This window comes from Clupea harengus, chromosome 24 (genome assembly GCF_900700415.2).
Source record: "Clupea harengus chromosome 24, Ch_v2.0.2, whole genome shotgun sequence".
NCBI lineage: Eukaryota > Metazoa > Chordata > Actinopteri > Clupeiformes > Clupeidae > Clupea > Clupea harengus.
Window position 1 is genome coordinate 2849607 of NC_045175.1, and position 25563 is coordinate 2875169.

Below are 25563 nucleotides of genomic sequence, written 5' to 3' on the forward strand. Positions count from 1 at the left end.
CCGGAGAGATAATCTCACTGATCTGCGCGGGGCTGTCAGTGGCGTAAGGGTAATTAGTCTCCTAAGTACCCCGAGAGGCTTATTGGGAAAATATATTTTTTTGGAAACATTAGTTCAAGATGACGGCTTATGACCGATGATTGTGCTCCTCTCCCCCTTTATCTGTCACTGTCTGTGTGTCGGTGATTACTAACAGTTGCTCTGGTGAGCAAGCAGAAGACCAGAAAAATGGCTACTCCTTACCATCTCGCAGATGTCTGAAGCTGCTGACTAAGAGAAATTGGACCCACTGGAAAGAAATGGAATGTTTGCCCCGTCCTCCTCCTCCTCCTCCCCTCCCCATGATTTCCAGTAATCCCACCACTGACTGTGTTTGTTTTCTTGCCAGTTTGGGTCTTTTATCACTGCTTTGTAGATTGAATCTGGCAGCGTGATGGTTGAATTAGAGAGGGGGAAAAAAAAAACGTAAAAACTTTGAAGTCATGCTCTTGATTCGTATGCTTGAAGTGATTTGAAATCCAGACATATTTTCTTACAATAACACTGAATTTGTATAGCCACCTGTGGTTCTGATTTGTTTCTGAAAGGGTGTGTGTGTGTGTGTGTGTGTGTGTGTGTGTGTGTGTGTGTGTGTGTGTGTGTGTGTGTGTGTGTGTGTGTGTGTCAGATGTAGACTACCAGAAAGATTCTCCAGAGACCAACCAACCAGCCCCCCCCCCCCCACCTTCTTTAGCTCCCAGACTTCCGCCCCCTCAGACGATGACTCGGCTCCACAGGAAACTGTAATCTGTGGCCCTCGCACTTGAGATATCAATCCTCCCCGCCTCCTTACCGTGACCCTTCCACCACTACCGGTCAGCCAGCGGTCAGCAGGGGACAAACGAGTCAAAACCGAACGCTGTCCTTTGGCAGTGAGGATGATGTAAAGCGTGTTCTAATTGCTTGGACAGGCAAGTTAATATGGGTTTCTTCACACGCCTTCAGCCATGCAACAGGGTGTGGCCAACTGTAAGATGATGGAATGAGAATTACAGAAGGTCTGATTTTGTAAGTGTATCGCTACGGAGACATGGTTCAGTCCTCCCTCAGATGATCTTGTCTGAGAGCATTTTCAGAAACCGTGAGAGGGTATGGTGAAGAGGCCCGCATGTATTTCTGTTATCAATTCTTCAACTCTAGTGGCTACATTTCAGACATCAGGCTCATACAAATAATTGCAGACACGTTCACACACACACAAAGAAACAATAATGAACACACACACTCGCAGTTCTTGTCTCTGACCTTTGACAGTATGGCCTCATATCATAATTATATTTATCCCACTCAGTCCTTGACACCCACCAGACACTGATGCAGCGGACGTACACACACACACACACACACACACACACAGAGGCAACCACACATAGTCAAAAGGTATGTGAGCAATGTGCCTAGTAAGGACGCTCCCCACTCTATTTAGCCTCTGAACATTTATAATGCTGGTTCCAGAAGTGTGTGTGTGTGACTGTATAATCTTCGCTGTAGTTAATCTAGAAAAAGTCTGTGACTCAACGCCTTTTGTGAGTATGGAGATATGTGAGCAGAGATCTGTTTCTGCATTAATACAAAGGGACACACACACACACACACACACACATATAGACACACACATAGACATACATATTCACAAGCCAGTCAGTGGAGCCAGTACCACAATGCGGTAATTATGGGGAAGAACAGAGGAGGATGTGGTCAAGGGAAAGGCCGGTCGGTCACTGCAGCCACAGGCAAGAGAGGTAGATGAGAGAGGAAGAGAGGGGGAGGGGGAAGTGGCGAGCTTGGATGTTTGGTTCCTTAGACGAGTTGCAAGCGCAGTAGAGCAGAGAAGAGTGAATAGATGAAATGAACCAACGCCCAAAGAGAAGATCGGATCTCTTTATGCCTGTAGGCCTGGATCTGTTTCTTTCGTCTCAAGGTGTAGTGGTGGCTGTTGCCTTCTCAAATGCGGGCCAGTTGATGCATGTGTAAGTGGTTGTAAATGATCCGTGGCAGTGCATGTTTTATGAAGTCTGTGTGGAAGAGACTGTGGGATATATGGAAGGGGGGAGTTCTGAAGCAACAGTTTTGTGTGTGATTGTGTGTTTGTTATGTTTTGGATAGACTTTGTATGGAACCAAGTTTTTTTTTTTTTTTTTTTTTTTATATATATATATATATATATATATATATATATATATTCAGGATATTTTCGTGTGTGTACATGTATTTGTGTGTGTTTGCAATCAGGGTGTGGCTAGTACAGGGATAGAGAGTGTGTGTGTCATGTCTTAAACAGGCAAGGTAAATGATCAGGGCGTGTGCCTTTGTGTGTGTGTGTGTGTGTTTGTGTGTATGTGGTCAGGGCTTGCACGAACAAGCGATGATTGAAACGCTCCCAAGCCGGTCGAGCCAGTGGCGCCCGCAGCCGCTGCCAGGTTCTCTCGTTCCCACGGATACTGTATACGAGGCGGTGGCATGGCGATTGTGGGGTGAAGGGTCAGCTGGCATTCCTCCTGAGACAGCTGTCTCCCTCTGCTCCTCCTCTGCTCTGCTCTGTTTACACGTGCTGAACGGGCGCTCTGTCCTGCCCTGTTTACACGTGCTGAACGGGCGCTCTGTCCTGCCCTGTTTACACGTGCTGAACGGGCGCTCTGTCCTGCTCTGTTTACACGTGCTGAACGGGCGCTCTGTGCTCCCCTCCCAGAGAGCAAAGGGCGCGTGTAGCTCGGTTGGAACCTCCCAGTCGTACGCTCACGTGATAGATGAGTCCGATAAAGTTGTTTTGAAAAGGTTGCAACAGGACGGGACTTTCCGAAGTTACATGGCGTAGTTGGTAACCCCTTCAATTTTTCTCTCTTTCAGGTATTTTTTTTTTTTCCACATTAATCATCTTGACCTGAGCCCGGGAGGCTACAATGGCAATGCAGAGTATGTACAATTTTCTAATATCATCATGTATCTTTGAATGTTATGATTTTAGTCGTGTAGTCAGTGTATAACTGCAATCTACTGTCTTCGTTCCTTAGATGTTGTGTAACTAATTTAAGTCGCCCAAGCGCTGTAGCTCATTTGTCATATAAGCCCTATAACATGCACAGTCTAGAGGTTGGCTTTTTAATTAATGGTGTGTTTCTGCACTTCAGCTGGTGGCACACACCAAGGAAACCAATATTCTAAGAGCGCAGACTCTTTGTAGATTTGCTTTATAGGATGTAAAGAGTGTTGTTAACATTGACATTCTCAGTCATGAGGAACCCTGTAAAAGCTTTAGAGTTTTATTTTTTTTAATGTGTAGCATAGTAACATAGCTTTGATGAAGAAACCGTTCTGTGTGTGTGTGTGTTGTTTATGGTGCTTGAGTCATGGTTTCCAGCTGTGCCTAACTGGGCTTCTGTTGTTGTCGTCCTGGTGCAGTGGGCCAGCCTGAGGGCACTGTGAAGGTGGCGGAGTGGCAGCAGACGTACTACTCCTCAGACTCGGGCATCCAGTCGGGCGCCACCACCGTTCGCACAGATGACGGGGCAGACTATGGCAGCAAGCAGTACACCATCACCACCACCGTCTCTGCTGACAACGCTGCAGGTAGGAGCGCTGTGGTCTGGGCTCACCCATCGTGTCTGTGTGTGTGTGTGTGTGTATGTTTGAGATGCAGCCTATTGTTTTCACTATCTGTGCTCTAAACCTGGCAATTTCTCGCAGTTTTCAGCTAATGAACAATTTTCTAGGAATCTCTGTTCAGTAAATCACTCAACTTTCTTCTCCCTCCTAAATGTGGCACCCCAAACCCGCTATGGTTGCATGAATAGCGACACCATTAAAACATCTAAGCTCCAATCTGCTATGGTTGAATGAATAGCTAGACATATAAAACATCTAAACTCCATTGTGTGTGAGGAGAGCGCACTCAGAGCCATTCTAGACTGACCCCCCCCCCCCCCCCCCTTCTCCACTCCCACAGATCTGGAGTCCCAGTTAACCCTCACACGGGCGCAGCGAGTGCGTGCGGCCATGTTCCCCGAGACCGTGGCGGAGGGCACGTCCATCCTGTCCACACAGATGGACAGCACCCAAATGACTAACGTGCAGAAACTGGCCGAGCCCTCTCAGCTGCTCAAGGCCGCCATCGTGCACCTCATCAACTACCAGGATGACGCCGAGCTGGCCATGCGTGCCGTGCCCGAGCTCACCAAACTCCTCAATGACGACGACCAGGTACACTCCCTTTTTTTTTTTCTCCCTCCGAAAAAACAAACTCAGAGAGAAAACGTACATGTGCATCGTCTTTACATACGTTATCTAATAACAACTACGATAGCAGAGAAATATAAAATGTATATGTTTATCGTTGCAAAAGCTATAAACACAGGAACTCCAGTAAAAGAAGACACGTATCTTTACGTAAGTTCTAAACGGAGGAGCCCCAATAAATCAAATAAATGAAGTGTCACAGATTTTTACCGGTAAAAGCTTGAGGGGCTGCGGAAAATTAGGCTGTGGAAAATGAGATGGGTAGAAGAAGGCCAAGCCATTATGAATATATCTGGTTATTGACTGAATGTTCCCAGTTGCCTTCATGCATGAGGAGCAAAAGCCAAAATGAAAAGCAAAGACTGATTTTCAAAAATCACAGGTTGAACAGAATACCTGTCAGCACAGTGTAAATATGTTAAGAACACTGCTTTCATTTACTGCAGTGCATTTAAGACAGACTGTTTCATATGTTAACATTTATGAGCAATATGGAATAGTAGTCTAACATTTGACATTTTTACCAACATTTCATCACTCCCATCCCCCCTCTCTTTCCCTAACCCTCCCCCTCCTCTTTCCCTCTCCCGCTCCCTCAGGCGGTGGTTAATAAGGCGGCCCTGATCGTTAACCAGCTGACCCGGAAGGAAGCGTCCCGGCGGGCGCTGATGCAGTCCCCTCAGATGGTGGCGGCCGTGGTGCGCGCCATGCAGAACACCAGCGACATGGAGACGGCGCGCGCCACCGCCAGCATCCTGCACAACCTGTCGCACCAGCGCGAGGGCCTGCTCGCCATCTTCAAGTCCGGCGGCATCCCCGCGCTCGTCCGCATGCTCAGGTCAGGGTGGAGCCAGTCACAGGACCTTTACTAATTAGTCCGTTAGGATTCATTACCAATCAAGTCACATGTATACATCTGAACAGTCAGTCAGTCAGTATTTATTTATTTATTTATTTATTTATTTCAGTCAGTCAGTCCACATGTATACCACTTAACAGTCGGTTAGTATTTCTTTATTTCAGTCAGTCAGTCAGTCCACATGTATACCACTAAACAGTCAGTATTTATTTGTCAGTCAGTCAGTCCAAACGTATACCACCAATCAATCAAATGGCTCCAACTACTGCATAAACTGCACTTTAGGCAGAAAGAGGGCTGGGTGAAAATAAAGTCGAGGTCAAAAGTCCATGCAAAGATGGGTTCTAGTGAAGTGTAGGTTGAAGAGGCTTTTTCGCTGAGGTGACAAATATCGTCCGTTTAGTTCTCCAGACATAAACACACTGGATTTGTTCAAGCGATATCCCACAATACACTGCTCTGTATAGCTTCACAATTTGTACGATCTATTTACACCACTGTGTCCTGAGCTTGACCAGTTATCCCACCAAGGCAGGGAATGTGCCGAACCTCAAGTTAAAGTATACCTACAGTCAAACGTTAAATGCCTTTTAAGGCTCGTTTAGATCAGAAGGAATCGACCTAGACAGCTCCAGCGACACTGACCGTTGACCTCTGACCTCCCCCAGCTCTCCCATGGAGTCGATCCTGTTCTACGCCATCACCACGCTGCACAACCTGCTGCTGCACCAGGAGGGGGCCAAGATGGCGGTGCGTCTGGCGGACGGCCTGCAGAGGATGGTGCCGCTGCTCAAGAAGACCAACCCCAAGTTCCTGGCCATCACCACCGACTGCCTGCAGCTGCTCTCCTACGGCAACCAGGAGAGCAAGGTGTGTGTGTGTGTGTGTGTGTGTGTGTGTGTGTGTGTGTGTGTGTGTGTGTGTGTGTGTGTGTGTGTGTGTGTGTGGCACTGAGGGGGAACACCCATGAATATGATGGCTACATTTGAACTGCAGTATCTGTATGCACTACCAAGATACTCACAGACATACATCTGTGGACACAAGTGCACACCAATGCATTTACACCCAAACTCCACACTCGGGCACACCGCATGCAATCCCTAACATCACATATATATTTCAGAGACACTGAGATACATGCGTAATCAATCAATCAAACAGACAGACAGAGTTTCTGACGGGTGGTGTTGTGCTCTCCCTCTAGCTGATCATCCTGGCCAATGGAGGTCACGAGGGCCTGGTGCACATCATGAGGAACTCCAGCTACGAGAAGCTCCTGTGGACCACCAGCCGCGTGCTCAAGGTGCTCTCCGTCTGCCCCAGCAACAAGCCCGCCATCGTGGACGCTGGTGAGTCTCACGACATTATAGCGCACATGCGCACCCACATACACACACACACATATACACATACACATGGGCACGCATACACACACACACACGCACACAGGCACGCACAAACACACATGCACAGGGGCACACACATACAGTATTCGTGTCATGTACAGTATTGCCTGAGGGTACTGCATACAGTGTGCCAAGGATGTTAATAGTTAATGTCCTCACTGCACTGAAAATGGAATCCACCCTCTCTGTATCTCATTTTTTCTCTATCCCTCTCCCTCTCCCTCTCCCTCTCTCTCTCCCTCTCAGGTGGCATGCAGGCCCTGGGTAAGCACTTGACGGGTTCCAGCCAGAGGCTGATGCAGAACTGCCTGTGGACTCTCCGAAACCTGTCTGATGCAGCCACAAAGCAGGTGAGTGAGGGCCAGCCTGTCCTCCGCCATCACATTACCATCTCTGCACACCATCTGCTTCACAAGAAATAACCAGAAATAAGCCACCATCTCATGACCAGAGGCTCCTACATCATGGCATCGCAAACCTCATGACCCTCATGATGCTTTCACATAGTTAAACTAAAGTGCCCAGTGTCATGCAGACGAGCTACAGTTATTTGGCTTATTCATTAAATCGGCATGTTAAATAGAAGATTATGTTAGTGGAAGACATGATCCCATCCCATGATCGACCAAGATGGTGTTGTGATGTTGTACTTTTAACTTAAAACAAACACTAAATGAATTGTTAACAATTTAAAATTGCAATGTTATGAAGTAGATGTCAGTGTGTCTATAGTCATGAAGCGCAGACATGATACGCGGATATGAAGTTTTATATTATTTATGTTGTAAGCAGTAGAGTCTGTTTTGACAGTGGTGATGCATTTCACACATTGATCGCATGTCTCTCACTCTTCTTTCTTTCTTTCTTTCTTTCTTTCTTTCTTTCTTTCCCTCTCTCTCTCTCATCATCAGGAGGGTCTGGACAGTCTCCTGATGGACCTGGTCGGCCTGCTCTCGTCCGACGACATGCACATGCTCACCTGCGCGACCGGCGTGCTCTCCAACCTCACGTGCAACAACGGCCGCAACAAGTCCCTGGTGGTGCAGGGCAACGGCGTGGAGGCGCTGATCCACGCCATCCTGCGCGCCAGCGAGAAGGAGGACGTGGTGGAGCCGGCCATCTGCGCCCTGCGCCACCTCACCAGCCGCCACCCCGACGCCGAGCTGGCCCAGAACGCCGTGCGCCAGCACTACGGCATCCCCGCCATCGTCAAGCTGCTGGCACAGCCTTACTACTGGCCCATCATCAAGGTGAGGAGGGGAGATAGACTACTGCTAGTCTATATATATATATATATACCGTAATTTCCGGACTATTGAGCGCACCTGAATATAAGCCTCACGCACTACATTTTTTAAAAATAATTATTTTTAACATAAATAAGCCGCACATGTCTATAAGCCGCAGGTGCCTACCGCAACATTGAAACAAATTAACTTTACACAGGCTAAAATGAATATCAAAACTAATACAATAGTTAGTTTTGCCAGTTAGATAAGTGCACTGTTGCTTTAAGAGCGCACAGTCGCAAGAGTCAATCAGAAGCTAGAACGTTAGATTGAAGACAGACGCTAGTTTGAAACCAGTGAGCTAAAGAACTTGAAGACTGGATTTGTATTGTTGTAAACTTTTATTTTATTTTCTAAAGTGTTTTGAGTTGTGTTCTGTCTACGCTGGTAGACTGTGGTTATTTTGACATTAGTTAAGTTATTGAGAGATACTGAGAAATCGCGTGGAGCTAAGCATCCATGCGGCTGCATCCATGCTAGCATCCTAGCTCCACAAAGCCACCGTAAACACAAAGCCACCGTATACAGTCACAGGTATCATAATCCATAAATTAGCCGCATCGTTGTTTAAGCCGCGAGGTTCAAAGCGTGGGAAAAAAGTAGCGGCTTATAGTCCGGAAAATACGGTATATATATATATATATATATATATATATATATATATATATACACATACACACAGAGAATATATATATATATGAGAGAGAATGAGAGACACTACTGCTAGTCTATATATATATTAGGGCTGAACGATTAATTGCATTTGCGATTTAATCGCGATATGATAGAACGCGATTTTCTAACCGCAACGTTCGCGATTAAAAACGTGATAAGAAAAAAAAAAATTATAATTTTTTTTTTTTTTTTTTCTTAAGATGGTACATTTTGCACACAGTGTTTAAAAAGTGCATGCCTTGTGTTTATTCTTACAATGACTTTGTTTAAATTACTTAAATGCACAGTGGCAAAGCCACCGATTTGTTGTTCTTGATTCTGTAATGAGCAGTTGAATAAAAATGTAAAATGTGGGAAATAATAGTTTACACTAAATGTATCTAATATTGTGTTGGTCATATTTAAATCATTCATTACGATTTGTTGGAAATGTTTTGGGGATAAAATAAAAAAATCGCATATTAAATCGCAATCGCAATATTTGGGGGAAAAAAATCGCAATTAGATTATTTTCCCAAATCGTTCAGCCCTAATATATATACACACAGAGAATATATATATATATATATATATATATATATATATATATATATATATATATATATATATATATATGAGAATGAGAGACACTACTGCTAGTCTATATAGAGAGAGAGAATGAGAGAGACTACTGCTAGTCTATAGAGGGAGAGGAGAGAGAGAGAGAGATACTTCTGCTAGTCTTTAATCAAGGTTGGCATAGAAGGGAGAGAGAGATAAGGGGGGAGAAGGTAGGTGTGGAATACTACTGCTGAGCCGTCATCAAGGGGAGGAGGGGAAGGGGGATACTACTGCTGGTCTATAATCAAGGTCGGGAAGGGGGGGTGAGAAAAGGAGAGCGGAACACCACCAATGGGGGAGAGAGGGAGTGAGTGAGTGAGTGAGTGAGTGAGGGAGGGAGGGAGGGAGGGAGGGAGGGAGAAGGGGTGGATGGATGGATGGAGGAGGAGGGAGTGCTGTATCTATTGGGAGAAAGAATGAGCACTTGGTAATCAGGTCTTATGTCTACTGGAGGCTTGGGTGGGGCCAGACAGAAGGGAGGTGACACACACTCAGAGCGCACAGTGATGAATAACTTGCAGAGTGTTAGCCTATTATCAAGCCCAGTTTTTGGAATGTGCTGATTGATTCTGCCTTTTGTCCCCCCCCCCCCCCCCCCCCCCCCCCCCCCACACACACACACACACACACACACACACAGGCTGCAGTTGGTCTGGTCCGTAACCTGGCACTGTGCCCAGCCAATCAAGCGCCTCTGAGGGACGCAGGGGCCATCCAGAGACTGGTGAACCTGCTGCTGAAGGCCCACCAGGACGCCCAGAAGCACGGATCCGCCGCCCAACAGACGTACCAGGTAACGCCACACACAGTTTACTCTGGACAGATACAGTGGTTGTCTGAGCACACACACACACAGACACACACACACACACACACACAAATACTCGCACTGCAACATTTTTGCAGTCTTCTTAATCTTGCTAGCTTGCAGTCTCAAAATACCAGAACATAGCATGCCTACTACCTGTTCAACAAGTTGACACAGCAGACGACACAAAAACATGATGACAAGTGTATAAACCAAATTAAACTGTCTCTCTCTCTCTGTCAGGATGGTGTGAGGATGGAGGAGATTGTGGAGGGCTGCACAGGAGCTCTGCACATCCTGGCCCGAGACCCGACCAACGCCGCCGACATCGCATCCTTGGGGACCATCCCCCTGTTTGTGCAGGTAAGGGCACAAGGAGCCTGTGGGGGCGAGGAAGAGTGGAGTGAGGAAGAGGAGTGAACAAGATGAAGAGAGGAGTGTGTCTGTGTGTGTGTGTGTGTGTCGGTGAATTGGTGTTTGAGTGAATATGTGTTGATGGAAAGACAAGATTAGTGAATAAGTGAGTGAATGAGTGTAGGTTAGTGAGTGGATTTCTAGTCTATGAATTTGTCCCTGTGAGAATGTGTTACAGAGTTTATCAGAGACAGAATTGGACAACGTCATGCATACATGGCTAACTCATCCCCTCCCTGTGTGTGTGTGTGTGTGTGTGTGTGTGTGTGTGTGTGTGTGTGTGTGTGTGTGTGTGTGTGTGTGTGTGTGTGTGTGTGTGTGTGTGTGTGTGTGTGTGTGTGCAGCTGCTGTACTCTCCAGTGGATAATGTGAAGCGTGTGGCCGCTGGGGTGCTGTGTGAGCTGGCTGTGGACAAGCGCTCAGCCGAGGCCATCGACTCGGAGGGAGCCTCTGCACCACTCATGGAGCTCCTGCATGCCAGCAACGAGGGCATTGGTGAGAGGAGCACAATTTAACACCCAGGATTATTGCCCATGTCAAACATGTTTACAACACAACAGATCAAACTTTATAGTCCACAAAACTAAAAGAGAAAATTAAAAACATCAAATATAAACGCTAAATAAAGATGCGACACAAATAGGGAGTCGTTTGAAATGAGAGCGAGAGTAAGAGACAGAACCCAGACAACAGGAGACTCTGGAACAACTACATCCCTCCCTCATCTGGCACAGATACAGCAGATCAATGGCTAGATGAATAAATGGATAGATAGATAGATGGATGGATGGATGAAGGGAAACTGCAGATCTAGGCTATTCCATTCATCTGTGGGAATGACAGAGAGAAGCCAAGAATATGGCCGTCTAGAATGCCTAAGTAGAAAAGAGAAGATTAACTAGTTTCGCGTGTCTGAGGAGATTTCTGCCTGAGTTACAGACTTGATGGAAGGAGAGGAGGAAGGGAGGGAGAGGGATTTGCTGCATTAAAGTAGGGAGGGATGATGTGGGGAAAAAACCATAAATTATTTGTCAATTTGTGTGTCCATGAAACACGTGCGTCCATGAATGTGCTTTCCAAAGTCAAAAAGTCAGTGTGCAAGAGTAAAATAAAGATTTAACACAATGGTGGATCAAAATACTAAAAAGAGAGGAAAACTGTTCAAATGACTGACTATCTCTGTCCTCATCCCAGCCACCTACGCTGCCGCCGTTCTCTTCCGCATCTCCGAGGACAAGACTGCCGACTACAGGAAGCGTGTGTCAGTGGAGCTGACCCACTCACTCTTCAAGCACGACCCTGCTGCATGGGACATGGTAAGCACTGCGCCCCCTTGTGGAAGAAGCGCTCACCACAAGTCAGCTCTATGTAATAGCTTTAGTGTTTCTCAAACTTTTTCAGACCGAGGACCACTTAGCCAATAAAAAAAAACTTGCGGACCATCTAACTAAATAGTATATAACAACAGGCCTCCTACCCAGACCTGGCGCCAGACAATTCTTAGCGGCACATGATTTTCGCGGGTGGGCTCTCCTTTTTTACGTACCGGTAGGCTAGTTATAGATATGACAATGCACAAGGCAAAGCATCTGGAACCCTGCTCCATGCGTGACTTGGTTATGTTACAAACTATAGTTCGCTCACAGCCTCATACTCCCATCACACACTCAGACACGCCAATGTATCACTAAACACCAATAAACACAACGATGCGCATACCGACCACACCACAGCATTAATTCACTACCAACAGTAGGCTAGCCGACTGGCATTAATATAGCCATCCTAGTAGTCAACTTTTCATAATTAAGAGTTGTGATTATCCAACGTCACACAACACAGAATATAGTTATCATCTTGCTGTCTCCGCAGCGGAAGACAAATACGCTGTTTGAATGCAGCTCCGCGGCGGGATAATGCCCAATGAGGCTGAACCATCTCGCCGTTGCACCTTCTCCTTGTCTGTGTCAAAAGGCTTTCTCATTTCATTTTCTTTTCATAGTCCCTGTCTTAAGCCACCGATCCATGACCTTGTTAATAGATTAGGCTACTCTTTAATAGATTGGGCTACTCCTGACTGTTTTCTTCGTTCTGAGTTGTATGTTAGAAATGTCGCAATAATTTACTTTTGTCCGTCGCGGACCATTACGGGGCACTGGCGGACCACACTTTGAGAACGACTGTTCTGTAGTCAGTCGTAGCAGTAAGGCTCGACAGTTCAGTGAAATAGAGGTTTGCACACCCGCTAACTTGGGGTCAGGAGACCTGACCTTTTGTTCTGACCTTTGACCCTCTTGCATTCCCAGGCACACAAGACCGCACAGATGGACGTTGGCTACGCAGCTGACGGTGAGTGTTCCTCTTGTTGCCTATGTCTCTAGAACTACATTTCCTATAATGCAATATGTACGCATTGCCACCATCAGTCACTGACCAGTGTTGTGTGTGGTTTTGTTCCACAGAGGTGGACACCGGATACGGCTACGGCGGCTATCCTGAGGGTATGCCCATGAATGGCATGCCCATGGAGGGTGATATGATTGATGACTATCCCCCCAGCATGCCCTACCAGTACAACGAGCCCTACTAACAGGTCACTGCTTACCTCCACGCATACACGCTCATACCAGAGGACACAGGCAGGCACACACACACACACACACACACACACACCAGAGGACATGATGAATAGTATACACCAGAGGATACATACATACATACACACGCACACACACGAACACACACGAACATACATACACGCGCGCACACACACACACACACACACACACACACTCTTCAAGCTCGTACACACATACACACATTTTACGTTCAGCGTGCTAAAAATGGTGTACACAGAAAGTACATCGAAAACATACACACACTTCCACAGTCTGAAAATAGTATACGCAAACATTCACCCAGCCACATATAGATACAGCCATGTTTTTTTTGCATACATTTTTAAATGCCCCTCTGACTTCACCAGTATAAAATGACACAGAGGACTGTAGCTGTCCAACCAAGTCTGTAGCTCTGTGTATTAATGGCTTTCTCAAAGCTGCTCTTGCTCAGAGCTTCTGTGGCGTATAACATCACTCAGATCCACCTCTGGTCAGGAAGTACACCTCTTTGTGCTTCTTGGATGGCGTGAAGAGGCTGATGTGTGGTTTGCAGCAGCCAATAGCAGCGCAGTGGAATGTTCCACCGCCAGTGTTGTGGACCGAGGCGCCTTTTTCTAATAATGTGTCCATTCCTGTCCCAGATGTGTGAAGACGAACGGAGAGATGAGAAGTGCATAGAGAGAGGGATCTGCTGAACGAGGGAGGAAGCGTGAGGACGAAGTGGAAGAAACGCGCCATTCCTCGTCTTCACCGCTGTAACACGACTCTGATGTGACGTTCTGTTCTGTTCTGCTCTGCTCTGCGAACTTTGCCTGCCGTCTCACAAAGGCCACCACAAGAGTCCTTATTTTTCCAAAATAATATCATTCTTTTATCTTTTCTTTCTAGTTTTGTCTTCTTTTACGGAAAGATTGTTGTATTTTATACAAGGGCTTTTAAGGGTGTGCAATTGTTTTTGTTTGTTTTTCACTGCGCTTAGGCGAAAGAATGGGGAACACTACTGTATGCCAAAGAGATGTGTGTTTTATTTTGTAATAATAATAGTAGTAATCATTTAACTTCTGATTTTAGTTGACGCTGTTGTTTTGATAATTATAATGGAAGAAACTATATGTACTGCCAGCATTGTGACTGAAGACATGTTGGCGCGTCGTAGCCCAGGTAGCTGACCTCAGACCTGCCTTCTGATGGGTCTGATGGAAAGCTCAAAGGTTTGAAACATGTACAGGCAAAGCTGATCTGAAGTCAGATATTTGTTTTTTGTTTTTGGCCTGACACTGCGCCGCTATCCATAGTCCACCACTACATGACTTTTATAGTACTACTGCTGCACCTCTTGGTCTGTGACCAAAACTTTACTGGCTAGAACTGGCACGTCAAACCTTTATGTGTGTGTAGGTGCGTGTATGATTTTTGTATGCGCGTGTGTGTGTGTGTGTGCGTGTGTGTGTGCGTGTGTGTGTGTGTGTGTGTGCGTGTGTGTGTGTGTGTGTGTGTGTCCATTTTATTTTCCTTTCCCTAGTTGCTTTTCTTCAAATGAGTGAGGTAGCGCTACAAATCTGCTGAGTGACAGTAATGGTCTTAAAAAGTGATGTATATGAAATGCTTTTATTATTTGTGACAATTAACTCTGTACATGGCAAGATAAAGGAAATACTGTCAGAGGGAAACGTGCTGTAGGGACATTGACAAATCAAAATGACAAGAGGTTTGGTAGGGGTGCAGCAAGCAGGTGGAAAAAGACCAGACTCCCACTTCCTGACTCCCCATGACACAGAAAAAGGTCAGGCTTTGACCTTAGAATATGGTGGTTTTAATATGGAAATAAACCTATTGACAGGGAATTGTTTTGTCTTTCTTAGAATGTTTTTACTTAATATTTTTTGTCATAATAAGAATAAAATGAACTTGTCTAACAACGTGGTGTACTGTGTGTATGTATGAATAAGTTTGACGATGTTGAAATTATGGTCTGTGGTTATGCCCGTGTGTGTGTGTTCGTGCGCATGTCTAAATGAGAGACTGCAGGCTTTGCACAACCCAAAACCTAAACTTTCAGAGGAATGTTGAACTATGATGAGTCTGTGATTTTAAGCCACAGTCAGCCATTACCACTGAACTGCTTGGGCACCTCAGGCTCATCTGGAGTTCATCGGTTCACACTGCAAAACAAAATGGCCCATAATATTCTGTTGGAAACACAAAAAGATATACTCATACAAGTATACACACATTCAACATTCAACTTGATGTTGGTGAAAAACACCCCTTAATGCGCGTTAACAAAACTTTTATTTGGAAACAGATTCCACACATTTCTCATTGATATGTTGATTCCAACCACACATGTTGAGGTCTCAGGCCAAGGAAAATGTCAGGCTGAATTAATCGAACGTATCGGTGAACACCCTACGCTTCATTACTTATCCAGTAGGCTGTGGTATGACGTGTAACAATCTATCCCTAATTTCCTAAAATAATACTTGGAACAATCCTACAATAATAATAGAAACTGTGCCTCTGGGACTCAAATGAGAAGGTGGGAAATGCTGTGAGACATTACAACAAGTACTTCCTTCCTGTTACAGGAGAAAGCTTTTAAACAACTTCATCTCAGGTCTGTGAATGTGTGAACATCAAAATGAAATTGTCTGTACCAGATTCCTGAACAGTGGGAATTTTCATCTTTTCTGTGTGAAGTCTAATTTCTATACGTCTATATGTAAGCTACCTGCCATTCCACATGTTGTGATGTGGAGGTTATCCCAGGTGCCAGATGGTCAAGAAACTGAAGATTGCATAGCAAGTTGTCCATTTATGTCTTGAGAAAAGTGGGCCGACTGGATCTTACCACAGAGCAAAATAAGCAGAGGACCTTCATTCACAAATGCCTTAGAGTGTTCCAAAGACTAGCGTCAATGGCAACATTGGGAAGATTAGCCTTGGGCATTGGGAGCTTAAGGTAGACTTTCAAAAGAAAAGCCATTTATGAAACTGACAAATGTAAGGAAAAGGTTAAAATGGCAAAACGACAGAGGCATCAGACTGTGGGTGACTGGAAAAGAGTATTACAGATGGATTATTTTAGGTTTAGGTTATTAAGACCAAGGGAGAGAAGATATGTGAGGGAGATAAAACAAGTGGGTGCTTGAGGAGTGTTTAATACCCTCTGTATATTATGGCAGGGGAAAGGTAATGAATGGTATGGGTTACTGCAGAGTGGGGAGAGTGAAAGATGTATATACTGTGTGGAACAGACAATGAATCAGAAAGGCTACTTTACATCAACAGTCCTTCATCAGCACTTGCTTGGTGCAAATGCCCTTGTGCAGCAGGACAGTAGTGTCTTTGATGGACTGGATGTCACCGTCACAGCTGAACCCAAGGGATGATTGACAGGATGTAAAATGTTCATGTGTCAGTTGTTGAGTGTTTTCATAAAATACATGTTTACATGCTCTCGCAAACACTGCACGTCTGTAGAGTGTTATATTGTGTGCGATCACCCTACAAACACACTCCTCAAACCTACTGGCCTTGCTGTTAATTCCTTTTTTAAAGATTGATGGATCATTCTGTGGAGCAATCACCTGTGTAACCAATCACAATGTGCTGCTGTTCCTGAGGGCTGATGATGTGAATTACAGAGATCTGATTGGTCACACCACTGCATGATACAAATGGATTATTAAAGTATTTCTCCATTCATCTGAATTTGAGGTGTGGTAGTTATTTGTTGATAGGCTTTTCTTTCTTTCATTCTCAATGTAATTCTAGTCATTTCACAACTGATTTAAATCCCATGTGTTCTTTTAATCTGCCATGTGCTCAAATACTGTAATTGGCACTTTCATAAAGGCAAACAATTAGCCACTCAATCAATGAACCAGTCAGTCAATAGATCAGTTCATCAATTAAATGACATCTGCATGTAAGTTATTATACTTATCTTGTTGTCTCTCCTTTTCTGTGCTGCACAGCATGGCCTCTCTGGCTGCACAGCACCTTAACCATGAAGTGAGAAACAGGAAGTTTATCTGTACCCTCTGTGCATCAAACACACCCACACACTCATTAGCAGTCTGCTGGTGTGAACAAGTCTATACTTAGTGAGGATTTAATTTTTATATCTTTCATGTTTGTAATTTGGTTAGAGATTCTGAATCTGAAGTTATGAAGTACATTCACTTTGAACTACTTCCAGTAAAATGTTGCATCCTGGCACCCAATGCACAAGACAGGTGGATGATTAGACTGGGGGGAGAGTGGTGCAAAGAGCAGAGAGGGAGGGTAAGAGCACATAGCAACTAAAAATATCCAAAGTGTGGTCTGACAGGTGACAGACTTGCAGTAAGCCACTGTGTTGTTTATCAGTTTCGGTTTTACTCAAGCCTACAAACGAGCTGGACATCAGGCAGATCTGGTGTCACTCTCTCAGTCACAGGTACTGAAGAATATATCAATATTACAGATTCGATTATTTTACTCTGTTTATACTGTCAGTGGATTACATTTTAGGATGAAGCTTTCATGAAGGCTTACCTGTCTTCTCAGACCTCAGTCTTTTCGTCGAAGTTGTCGTTAGTGAGAATTTGGCAGACGCCTCTCAATTAGAAGGTAGGTGCATATCCATTCATATATAGTCTTAACTATGCCAGTGATGCCTTTATTTGAGAGACAATTATGTGTTTTATTCTGATGTTTCACTAATGTCACCATGAATTCCTATGTTTGTTTCTGCACAGATTCTGTATTTTTTTAGTAGAGACCTTTCTCCTCTAAACTCTGTGCCCTCTCCTGAAGTATATTCAACTTTTGAAGGACAAATAATAGCATGTCATGTAGATTATCAGACTGTTGCAGAGCAGGGTGCAGGTGCCATGTTTCATGTCACTCACATTTTAAGGAACGATAGCAATTAACTTTGTGAACATTCTTTTTCCTCAAATAGAAACAAAGAGTTTTTTCTCTTTTAAACATAGCATTTTGTTCTGTTGTCTTCGTGGCTTCATAGTAAAGTCCAGTGTGTAGTAGCTGCTTCCACCTTTTATGATGTGAGTGTAAAAGTTACATTGAACACTACTGAGAATAGTTCAGCCAGAGTAAGGATATCCTGTGAGCAACGCAAACTCTTTATCCTCTCTGTTCTTAATTTATCATCGTTAATCAAAAACCCATACATTTTCTAAACTTATCATTAAATTCCTATGTTAGCAAGTTTGTTTCTACATGGATAGAAACCCATGTCATTTTTGTAGAGACCTTTCTACTCTAGCTCTGTGCCCTCTCTGTATAAGCAACTTTGGAAGGACAAATAATAGCATGTCGTGTACATTGTCAGAATGTTGCAGAGCAGGGCAGAGGTGCCATGTATCATGTCACTCACATTTTAAAGGAAAATATCAATTGACTCTCTCCTTATATTCATGTTCCTCTTAAAGAAACAAAGAGTTTCTCTTTCATACATAGCATCATAGCATAGCATAGTTCTGTTGTATTCATGGCATCATGGTAAATGTGTCCTTTACTCTCCTGTAAACATGCATGCTAGACTTTTCTCTATTCTTACTAAAGTCCAGTGTGTAGTAGCTGCTTCCACCTTTTCTGATATGAGTGTAAAAGTTACATTGAACGCTACTGAGAATAGTTCAGCCAGAGTAAGGACATCCTGTGAGCAACATAATATCTTTATCCTCTCTGTTCTTAATTCATCCTCGTTAATGAAAAGATCATTACATTTCCTAAACTCTGCCTATACAAATTGAACAGTGTGAGTGTGTGATGTTTTATTATTGCAGGGAAAGTGAGAAATGTGTTTTAAAAGCATGCTCATGTTGACTGCTGTATTTCTCCTGAGGCTGCCAGGTACAGTGGACATAATGTAATACTTCACAGATATGCTAGGATGATATGGCCTATACAGTATGAATGTATACATGTGTGTATATAATAAATGTATACTATTATTTGAAATCATGTCATAAGGTATACTAACAGTGTCATTTTAACATATTTATATGACACTCCCAAAACTCCCCACACACGGCCATCAGAATTTATCATTACAATACCTGATCAGTGCCAGGAAAATACTCTTCTCAAAGCTTTCTGCATTTAAATATTTTATCCAAATTGACTCTTCATTGTGACTGTGTTTCAGGTGTTCAGTGTGGAGTGAGTGTGACCTACTCCTCCACACAAGTCTGTGGCCTTAAAGGGGCATCTGTGGTCCTGCCCTGCAAATATGACTATCCTTGGGGTCATATATATAAAAGAGGAGAGTGGTATAAAGAGAAAAGAGGAAGAGTCAGAGAACACAGTGACTCTGATTATCGTGACTGCAGTCTGAAAATAGACAAGCTTTCAGATGATCACTCTGGTGTTTATCATTTTCAGTTTGAGACAACCCTACACGGGGGGTGGATAACAGGCAGATCTGGTGTTACAGTCTCCGTTACACGTAATGATGAACATATACAACTTACAGTTTGTTTTCTTTTTTCTGATCATAATGGAAATGATATTCAAGGTTGAAGCCACAATGACTTCTAACCTCTCTTCTCAGACCTGCAGGTGAAGGAGGGTGCTGTTGTAGGGAAACAGAAACACACTGAACTGACGTGCAGCACCTCCTGCAGCTTGAGCTCTAACACTCAGTATGTCTGGTACAAGAATGGACAGCCTCTACAAGACAAAACCACAGCCTCCATACCACTAGACGCAAGCAGACCCTTTGAAGGGAACAGTTACTCATGTGCTGTGAGAGGTTATGAGGCTCACCGTTCCCCTGCAATTTGTGAGTAGGGATGTAACTCAAGAACATTACATGACTATTTCATATCAATTACTTGATGATACTTGGATCTGAAGTTTGCTTTCTACAAATTTAGCAGAAAACTTATTTTTTACTCAGATCATTTATTTTGTTATTTTATATACACATAACAGCATGGATGTCTTTCTCACAATCATAATGTGCATGTGTACGCTGATAGATATGGTGTTAAATACTCTTATTTTACATCTGGCCGTAGGTGCTCCGGAGTGTTGGGGTGTGACCTACTCATCTAACAGCATCTGTGTATTAAATGGTTCATCGGTGGATATTTCCTGCACTTACAAATATCCCAGAGATCACCGCATCAGCACAACCTTCTGGTTTAACACGCAGAAATCAAGCCGTCTCCCAGTACACCTAAGTTTGGATGAAGACTATCAAAACCACACAGAGTATGTTGGGAATAAAGAGAATAGTTGTACCCTGAGACTGATAGACATGAGAGAGAGTCACTCTGGAGAATATGTCTTCAGGTTTACAACAGAACAGGGGGAGGGTTACTCTGGATTACCTGGAGTCAACATCTCTGTTACAGGTAGGCCCTTTAACTGTTTTGAAAATTCATTGTGTGTACACGTAGCACTGTGTCCCCCTACACATAATATATCCTCCAGTTCTGCAGGTGTTGATAACTCCTGAAGCAGTGAAAGCGGGAGAGAAAGTGACACTCACCTGTAATACAACCTGTATTCTGAGTAACAACCCCACCTTCATCTGGTACAAGAACGGACAGCCTGTGACCTTAAAACACACAACCAGAGACAACAGGCTGTATCTGAACCCAGTCAGCAGTGAGGATGTGGGCAGTTACTCCTGTGCTGTTAGAAGACACGACAGTCTCTTCTCCACTGATGTGTTTCTCAAAGTACAATGTGAGTTACTACAACTGACAGTAAATGTGTACAGGTGTGTACGAATGTGGTCCAAAACGTATTGCACATAAAAAATATTGCGTCTTGTTGTTTATTTGTAGGTCTATATGTTCTAACTGCTACACATCAATGAAATGTCTTTATTCGTCACATGCTTGCTTTAGTTATTTATTAACATAAAACTTGCATATATTTTAACAGACAAGCCAAAGAATGTCTCAGTGTCTATCAGTCCTGGGGAAATAGTGGAGGGCAGTTCTGTGACTCTGACCTGCAGCAGTGATGCCAACCCACCAGTGCACAACTACACCTGGTATATGAGGACTGGAGCTGAATCTCTTATTAGGGGCACAGGTGACAGCATCAGCTTCAATGTGACCACTGATTCCAGTGGACTTTACTACTGTGAGGCAGAAAATGAAGTTGGGTCTCAGACCTCTACTGGAGTTGCAGTTCATACAGAAGGTCAGTGTCATGTTTTTATGAGAACACTAAATTTATTTCGTTCCTGTGAAAATTCTGCTTTTTCTTTACAAAATTCTGGTGAACATGTGATATAATGCTTGTGTTGAAGATTGGAAGGAGGAGGTTTGAAACAGCTTTGACTGTTGTCATCATCTTTCCACATTATGGCATTCAGAATGCAAAGCCAGTTAGCCTTTCGTGCAAATTATCACTTATAGCACTGTTGATAATTTTGTATGTATTTACTGTTTCATTATCAAGTCTTTCATTTTCCCTTAGAAGTGGCTGGCATCATCCTGCCAGCTATTATCACCACATTCATCATTCTTGCTGTCCTGCTGTTACTTGGAATTGTCTATATGAGGTGATTCAATCTTCCTCTGAAATAATCTTGTTCAAAAACAGACATGCCATGTATATTGTTAACTGCATATTATTTCCATATATGAATATATATAACTTTCTCTCTTTGGCCTACTCTGACAGGGCAATGCAGAATGTTTATCCCTAATCTGTAGTTTATTCATATGAGTACTGACAGCAGATTTTATGAGGTTTACTCTGTTTATTTGTTCAGTAAACGTGAAGGAGCTGAGATAAACAGCAGAATAAACCAAAGGGTAATATGAAACTTTTAAAATCCCTAAAATAAATAGTCAAAAAGCTGCATGCTTGGTGACAGTGATTTGGGCTTTGACAATTTGGAGAATCATCTCTTTCTACCAATATTTTCATAGGCTGTCCATTCTGATGCCCATGATGAGACATACACAGCTCTCAACCCTAGGAGCACATCCTCTGAGTATGACACTCTGCATGTAAGTCGTCCTAGACGGATGTCATCAGCCTTATCATGTTCATTAGTTAAATCAGTGATAGAGCTGCCTTAAATAAAACCTTAACCATCACCTATCAAAGTGTTTAATCATGACATTGACAATGTCTTCTGTGTGGTAACATATTTAGGCCTCAGTGTATGAGAATCTGCAGAGAAGAGAGACGCCCCAGTCAGAGATGGAGCTGAAGGATCTCGGGATGAGATGCTAACACCAACCATGACTTCTGGACTCTCCATCTCATACTTACTGCTGCCACAGTCTAACGTTGTAAAGGGATATTATTATCAGCTATCCCTGCTTTCCCATGCTAGGGACATTTAAGGTTTCTTCATTGGTGTAGGTTTCTATGACTCATCATCATTTAGCAACAGTCAACCTCTAATCTAATCAACTTTATATTGTATTGGGTAATGTATGCATTGTTGAAGTTTTATGTCTGTGTATTTTTCTTTTAACGTACACACTTTTAGTTTACCCATGTGGCTTAGTTTAAAATATGGCTTATTAGCATTATTTGTCAGGAGCTGTGGCGTCACGGTCTCTGGATTCTTATTTGATTTGATTGTCTTTAATGTATGTCACAAATGTAATGTTTTGGATAATTTTGTTCTCTGTTGATGTCCATAATGACGTTTTATCCTAAAGAAATCTGTTATTATGTTTGTGTATTTGATTGTGTACTTCATGTTGATATTCCCAAAAAATATATTTTCTGTATCTTAATAAAACTGTTGTGTGCATAATGTTGTTCATGTCCTTTGTTGAAGGGCGAGTGGTCTTTATATTTATGGGGCCTTTAAGGGGGGGGTCGTCTCCCTCCTGGGCCCTGTCCTGCTCCTTGTGGAGGTCGCTCAGCTCTGGTGCCTCCTGAAAGGGCAGAGGGCCGGTGAGCGGGGGGCCGCTGATGTTGTGGACCAGAGCCGGGTTGAGGCAGAGGAAGGTCTGGCTCTTGCCCCCACTGCTGACCAGGCTGGACTCGCTGGAGATGGTGTTGGTGAAGACCGAGTCCAGAGTGAAGGGGTAGCCGAAGAGGGGGGACTCCAGGGAGGCCTTAGACATCATGCTGTGGAAGCTGGCGTGGCGCCTGGAGCCCCCAGAGGTGGAGATGATGCTACAGGCACGGGAGCGTGGAGAAGGTCTGTGTCACCTGACCTTGACCCCTTGACCTTGACCCCCCTGACCTTCCATCCTGTAGCTGTAGCATTAGCATAATTAGCATTAGCCTTTAAGAAGACAAAGAGCTATGAGGGGCAGCAAAGAATGCAGACATCCCAACCTGCAAAAAGTAATTTCAGGGAGGTATTCCCCCCCCCGAAAAAAAAAAAAGTTTTACATGCACGCCTTCATGTATCATTCTATAGGCTATAGCCCTATGCAATTCTTTGTTAATTATGTTTAAATATGTAGATTACTTTTACTATTTATATGCTGCTTATACTATTTATGTTAACTGCTTTTATTTTTATTCCATTGCCAATTTAAACAGGTCTAAGGAGTTTGTTGTTTTCATGTAGCCCTGGCAACTAGCCGGCCTGAATAATATGCACATGAAATGAAACTTGTTGAACTCACCTCAACATGTATTTTACAGTCATTTAACCTGCCTTTAGCAATGCTGAAATCACTGTTACAGATTGTACAGCGAGCAAGACTGTCATTGTGATTTACTTTTGTACACTTTTGTAGCCTGACGATGTCATACTCATAATTCTAGTCAGAATATGAGTCTGATATCGCTCCATTGGGCTGTGATTATGGGGCGTGTTTCAACCGAACCAGGAGAAAAAATGCCTCTTCGCTCAATTGGTTACCTACAACCAATCAGAACAACGTAGTATGTGACCATTGGCAGCTGATACATTACACTTTTACCGGATCCCGTAGGAAGGAAGGCAAAAACATCTTTTCGATTGACAAATGCCTTAATCGCGTTTCTCTGTTCCTCTTTCAAAATGAATGCACTGTCAATGTCTAAATGGACTCGAATCTATACATTGCAGCTCTCCAGCGGCAGCCATGTTTGTTGAAAACGAATTCAACTCGTGTGTTGGTGACGTGGTTGGTTACGTTACTGTTGATCATCTGTCCATCATCGTATAAAGCCCGCCTTAACAATTTGATTGGTACGGCTGATATAGAGCCGCAGATAATTTCTCCTCAATGGAGTAATGCCAGACCGAACTTCCCAACCAAAAAATGTGTGGGCGGGGCTAAGTTCGGTCTGGTATCCAGGCTAACACTTTTGTATAGTCTGTTGTAAAATGTGTCTTAGATTTTCGTTATTTGGGGTACTCTCCCTCTGCCATGGTGCTCCTGTTCCTAGATACACTGAACTGATTAATTCGGTTCGGGAGAAGAGATAAAAGCCTGCCCACACTGAAAATTGATTGGTTGACTTACCGAAACAGGCCAATCAGGATGCTTCATGAGGCACACACTCGCACTGCTCTAGGTCCCTCTCTGTCGTGCGCGCGCTACACAGATGCTTACGCGGTTTGGAGCACGTCTGTCTCGCGTACGCGGTCTTGCTCGCTCGCTCTAGATTCCGGGAGATTTTAAGTAATTTGCGGGCATCAGGGAGTCGCTATCAATATGCGGGAGACTCCCGGAACTTCCGGGAGACTTGGGATGTCTGAGAATGCGGCAGCCAAGGCGAGATGGTCAAAGCAGAGCAGAGCCTTTCTGGGTCTTACACAGGGAACGAAGGAAGGACCTGACTTTGTCTTTCTCCTTCTGTCTGTTCCACATGAGGGGGAACATTTTTCAGGATGGCAACTTTTGCAGCACTACAGCAGAGGAGGGCGGATGGAGAGAAAAAAGAAGGAGGAGAGGAGAGGAGAGGAGAGGAGAGGAGAGAATGCACAATGCGGTTCATTCAATTTGTCTCTGAAAAAGAAAATGCACCTTTACGTAAGACGAGTCCACTTTTCTAATTCTAATGTCCATCACTATGGTTGTGTGCGAGTTCTACCTCTGAGACTGAGACTGGCTCTTTGGTGACATGGTTAGAATGGATGGCTATTAGAGGCTGAGGGAGACTGCTGGGGGATTACAGGTTTACACCAATAAGGCCTTTCCTTACATATACTGTCTCTGCTCCACGTGGAACAGGTCCTTTTTCTCCACGGTCTGCTCCAGTAGAGTCCAGTTTTGTAGCATCAGTGTCTGGATCTGGTCCACAAGGTGCCGGTTCTCCTCCTCCAGGTTCTTCTTCAACCTGGTCAGCAGCTGATTGGGCCATTCACATTAAAAAAGTGACAATCACAGCCCTGATTCACATCCATCCATCCACAGTATGGTGAACTTCTACCCTGCATACATACCCGACAGAGCCCTCCCTCTGGGCGGAGACTGAGCATTTGGCCACACCCACTCCCTCCTGGCCGATCCTCCTCCTCCTGCCTCTGCAGTGCCGCGTAGTGCAGCTTCACCTGGGCAGATGTCAAAGGTCAAAGGTCAACATATAGCGATGGTGCATCTTGACAATGCTGTGTGTAACCAATGAGAATGTGCGAGGGTATTTTTAGAGTGTTTCTCTCTGTGTGTTTGTGTGTCCCTTAGGTGTGCGGATATTGTTGTGATAGATGTGGAGCTGAGTGCAG

General features: G+C 44.1%; 1 protein-coding gene across 3 annotated transcripts in view; it reads left to right on the forward strand.

Moving 5' to 3' along the window:
• Window positions 1-14866, forward strand: part of jupa (junction plakoglobin a) — a 25245-nt gene extending 10379 nt beyond the window's left edge. The window contains exons 2-16 of one of the 3 annotated variants that reach the window (XM_031561867.2): window positions 2887-2952; window positions 3439-3606; window positions 3983-4236; window positions 4872-5110; window positions 5800-6001; window positions 6339-6483; window positions 6787-6890; window positions 7452-7790; window positions 9745-9897; window positions 10156-10275; window positions 10671-10821; window positions 11521-11642; window positions 12633-12675; window positions 12789-12919; window positions 13589-14866. In XM_031561867.2, coding sequence (XP_031417727.1) covers window positions 2940-2952; window positions 3439-3606; window positions 3983-4236; window positions 4872-5110; window positions 5800-6001; window positions 6339-6483; window positions 6787-6890; window positions 7452-7790; window positions 9745-9897; window positions 10156-10275; window positions 10671-10821; window positions 11521-11642; window positions 12633-12675; window positions 12789-12916 — 2181 coding nt within the window. In that variant the 5' untranslated portion in view covers window positions 2887-2939 and the 3' untranslated portion in view covers window positions 12917-12919; window positions 13589-14866. The remainder of the gene's footprint in view (window positions 1-2886; window positions 2953-3438; window positions 3607-3982; window positions 4237-4871; window positions 5111-5799; window positions 6002-6338; window positions 6484-6786; window positions 6891-7451; window positions 7791-9744; window positions 9898-10155; window positions 10276-10670; window positions 10822-11520; window positions 11643-12632; window positions 12676-12788; window positions 12920-13588) is intronic. The other 2 variants (XM_031561869.2, XM_031561868.2) reach the window with 2 other exon arrangements.
• Window positions 14867-25563: the final 10697 nt, after the last annotated feature.